This window comes from Arabidopsis lyrata (assembly GCF_000004255.2).
Source record: "Arabidopsis lyrata subsp. lyrata unplaced genomic scaffold ARALYscaffold_7, whole genome shotgun sequence".
In the NCBI taxonomy this organism is placed as follows: Eukaryota; Viridiplantae; Streptophyta; class Magnoliopsida; order Brassicales; family Brassicaceae; genus Arabidopsis; species Arabidopsis lyrata.
The window spans coordinates 15,271,133-15,275,495 of record NW_003302549.1 but is presented as its reverse complement, the minus strand read 5'-3'; the positions used below and the strand labels follow the sequence as shown (position 1 = coordinate 15,275,495).

The 4,363-nt window shown below is 36.6% G+C and overlaps 1 protein-coding gene across 15 annotated transcripts in view; it reads left to right on the top strand.

The window, feature by feature from the left end:
- LOC9304453 (imidazoleglycerol-phosphate dehydratase 2, chloroplastic) overlaps positions 1-3,487 on the top strand; it is a 5,545-nt gene extending 2,058 nt beyond the window's left edge. The window contains exons 2-10 of one of the 15 annotated variants that reach the window (XM_021019376.1): positions 395-633; positions 1,037-1,136; positions 1,259-1,447; positions 1,739-1,843; positions 1,940-2,032; positions 2,142-2,216; positions 2,296-2,358; positions 2,483-2,592; positions 2,727-3,487. In XM_021019376.1, coding sequence (XP_020875035.1) covers positions 1,424-1,447; positions 1,739-1,843; positions 1,940-2,032; positions 2,142-2,216; positions 2,296-2,358; positions 2,483-2,592; positions 2,727-2,790 — 534 coding nt within the window. In that variant the 5' untranslated portion in view covers positions 395-633; positions 1,037-1,136; positions 1,259-1,423 and the 3' untranslated portion in view covers positions 2,791-3,487. The other 14 variants (XM_021019380.1, XM_021019374.1, XM_021019379.1 and 11 more) reach the window with 14 other exon arrangements.
- Positions 3,488-4,363: the final 876 nt, after the last annotated feature.

The following is a 4,363-nucleotide window of genomic DNA, read 5'->3' as shown; positions in this document are numbered from 1 at the left end:
CTGCATCATATATGGTGTTATCACAAATCATGCATGTCATATTACCCCAGCTGACACCACTGAACCAATCATCTCTTTTTGTGGGAAGAAGTGCAAAGCTGTACTTTTCTTTCAAGTCTCTCAACCCTTGCAAATTTCATTCAGTTAAAAAGCGTGGTGTAGCTTCTAGGCGGCAGATGTTGAACGTCCATTAATTGTCAATTAGATTATTGGGTGTTGCCTGCTTCAATTAGGCTAGTGTACCTTTTTTACTCAACCTAGACATGTTGTGGCCGAAATCCTGGTATAACTGAATTCTAAAAGACACGAGTCTAATATCCTGTGTTGTTCCCATGTATTTTCTGTCCTTTACCAAAGCATTATGTTTAAGTGAAATTTCTTGTTCATTTAACAGCTCTTTGAAGGTGTCAAGAAGTACGTCGGTGTCAAACATGAGTTGGAAGCTAGATTTTCGTGGTCTCTAGTTCATAGGGAATGTACAGATTCAGATTTCATTCTTAGGTGGACACCCTCATATTGTGGAAAGCAATTCCAAGCTGGCCATAGCTCTCTGACAGTCATGGATGAATGCTTTCTCCCCATTATTGACAGGAGGAGTGGGGGTAAATATTGTACGAAATGTCCTTTACAATTGTGGGTAAACTTTTCAGCACTTCAAGTTTTTTATACTACAATATTTTTATTTGGTATTGCTTTTGTGTTGGTTCTTTTGCTTAAACTTTGCTTTTCTTTGGTCGAACTTCAATCGGCTAAATTTTGGTGGATTCTATACTGCTCTTCTTGAGAGAGGCGATGAAATAGTCGCTTCAGCATCTATTAGGTTATTCATCTCCTGATAATCTTTTGTTTTGGTTTCAATCCTATATGTGAGATAACTACAAAAAGGATGGCAGAGATAATGCTAGTGTCAATAAATATGTACTCGTGCATGTTTTATCTTATGCACTTTTAGAATTTAGATTATTGGTTTTGATGCATGTTTTTTCCTGTTAAAGCGATCTACATGTTATTAATGATATTTTACCTTTCTCTTTAGATTTCATGGTAACCGCTTAGCTGAGATGCAGTTCATTGGAACTCGGCATGTCTACAGACACCAAGGGATGTGCCGCCGGCTTTTCAGCGTTGTTGAATCAGTAAGTTATTTTTTTTTTTCCTTCTATACTTCGAGGTAGCGAGGTAAACAGATTCTTGCTGTAAAACTCTGCTAATTTGTTCTCTATGTCTTTTGATGTGAAGACTCTTCAAAATCTCAAAGTTGAATTACTTGTTATCCCTGCAACTGCTGACTTAAGCCATGTTTGGATATCCAAATTCGGGTTTAAATATGTCGAGGATTCTCTGAAGAAAGAATTGCGGTCCATGAATCTACTAGCCTTTCCTGGTATTGATGTGTTACAGAAAGAACTGCTAGCACCAAGACATGCCAAGTCTGCTGCTGACACAGGTATACTATTAATCAATTTAGCCTCTTCTTCTTTTTCTTGCCTATTGATTTTCTTACTTGGGCTCCATTATTTGTCAAGAAGACTGTGACCCATGCAATGAAGACACTGATTCTGCGATCAAAACTAATGAAGTTTCCGTCTTTAAAACTTTCTCTGTATCAATTCAATTTTTTGAGAAGTTGAAAATTTCTTCAAGTTTGATTAGTTTTGATCCGTTTATGACATTTTCAAAGGTTTAAGTGTTCATTTTATATGTTGTCTTGAAATTTGATTAAGTGTTTGTGATTTAGCAACTTGCTTCACATGGATTGTTCCATGTACATGTAAGAGCTACTGGTGGCCTTCACATTGATGATCATCATACTAATGAAGATGTTGCTCTTGCTATTGGTACAGTAAGTAGTCAAGTGTATTTTCTTTCTCTATTGAGTAAGTTGATTGAGTAGCACTTTGGGAAGTTGTAGATGTAATTACTGTTTTGTTTCTATTAGGCTTTGTTAAAGGCACTTGGTGAGCGGAAAGGGATTAACCGTTTTGGCAATTTTACAGCTCCTCTTGATGAAGCACTCATACGTGTGTCCCTGGTACGATACAAATTGTTAACTTTCTGTTGCATATATCTAGTTTGTTTTTCAAGGTAATTTGGAGTTTCCGGAAGTGTTTATGGTTGATGATGGATGAAAATCTGGCAAGATCTATCTGGTAGACCATATCTTGGCTACAAACTTAGAGATTCCAACCCAGAGAGTAGGAACATACGACACACAGGTCCCTCCAGTTTGAGGTTTTTCTAATTTTTTCATTTTCTTGGTTTGTCAAATCACTAAATGAATCTTCTCCCATTTAGTTGGTGGAGCATTTCTTCCAGTCTTTGGTGAATACTTCTGGTATGACACTTCACACCCGACAGGTATCACGATTCCAATCTTTCATAAAGCAATCAAGAATAATAACAGTAAATTAATGTTATTTTCTATATTCAATCGGAAAACATTTTCTTGACAATTATCTCTTAATTCGATTGGTTATGACAGCTTGCCGGTAAAAACTCTCATCACATAATAGAAGCGACCTTTAAGGCCTTTGCAAGGGCTCTCCGACAAGCAACAGAGTCTGATCCACGTCGCGGTGGAACAATACCAAGGTTTGAGTTTGGACTCATACATGCAAAACTAGTCTTATTGAAAATCTCACCTCAGATAAAAGACTCACACACACACACTACACATATCATTCTTCATCCATTACTTATTGCAATATTCGTCATAACAAAAATAGAAAATCTTTGGAAAGAAGCAAGATCTGGCTGGGAAGAATCTATATAATGAGAAAACAAGTCTAACGTTGTTAAGTTTACGGCATATTTGCAGTTCAAAAGGAGTCTTGTCACGGTCGTAAGAGGCAGTGAAAAAATGTTTCAGTCTATTGTTCGGAGTTATGTACAATGTACATTACAATGTCAAACCTGCTGGATCTTTGTTCATTTAATTTGCAAAAGTAGATGTATTTAAGATCAGTCTTGTGAAAAATGGTTCATCTTTATATTATACCGCTCTAAACTGCTTTATCCTATCTTAGCATTTGATCTTTTTTCTTTCACCCATTGTACAGTACGTAGTATGACATCTAATGCCCTTTCAGTGGTGTTTCAGCGTTTTTTTGTTGCCTTTGCTTAATGCTCACTTCTAATCAGTGTTTTAATTTCGTAACACATTACATGCGAGTTCTTTGCTGATGTTTAGGTGCAGAGTAAGGATTTTGCTAGCTAATTGGTTATAATTGATCACCAATAAGTTGTTTGTCTCCCAGATTATTGTTCTTGCTAGACGTTTATCAAGCTAATTGGTTATTGTTGGTCACAAGGATCTTATTGCTCTCTCTGGTTCTAGAATCTAGACTTTGTTCATCTGTGTTGTTGTATTAGTGGTAGTCACCAATAGCTCTTTCCTCATTACGAGTGCTCCTGCTCGTGATTCATGGAGCTTTCTCTGTAATTTTCGCATGTTACAACTGATAAATTTGATACTCTTGTTTTCTTCTTTTGTTGCCCTCTTTGTTCTTGTTTCTATCTAACTGACGATAGTTCTGTGTGCCCACTTCTATCAAAACACTATTCTAGCTAGCTAACTCGATGACTATCAATTTGTTTGATGAGTATGCAATGGCTCAAGGAGTCTCTAGTGTGCTATATGCAGTAGTACTTGTGTTGTGAATCTGAACCAGTTGGTCCTAAATCACAGGTCTTCTAAAGACCTCTAACACGCATGGTGTTATAATGCTAACTCATACTATTTATGATGATGCGTACTCGCCTATAGAATCACTTAGGTCTACACAAAGCTCATGTGTCTTCCGTGTTTTGGTTAAGTAGTAAAATTGCAATATTATCGTAGAACAAGCTTTCAACTCTCTAATAAATGATGGTCTAAGAAGCATATCAGCCTCAATGGAGCTTTGTCGACTTCGAGACAGAAGAATACCACAATCGAGATTCTGAGAGAACTAAAAGGATACAAGTAAATAATACATATATCCCCAAAAGTCAAAAGTAACACTATGTGATATTTTTCCTTCTGAATCTTGTTTTGTTAGTCACACGCCTAGTTAAACTCAATCGATAAACTAATACTTTTAATGTTTTCTTAGATAGATTGCGCTTTTATTGCCTTTAAATTGTGGCTGGAGACTACTTGGAGAGTGGTGACCTTGATGTTTTTAATCAGTCATCACAGTTTACATAGAGACAAATTGATAAAACTGCAGAGGCTGATATTTAGTTCTGCTTAAAACTTAGAACTTAAACACCTAATCTGAAGTATGGTGTGATTCTCATTGAAAAGAATCCTTGGAATCATGTACTTATATGAAAGTAGAAGGATTCTCTCCTAGAGAGTGACACGTCAGCAGCTGAGAGG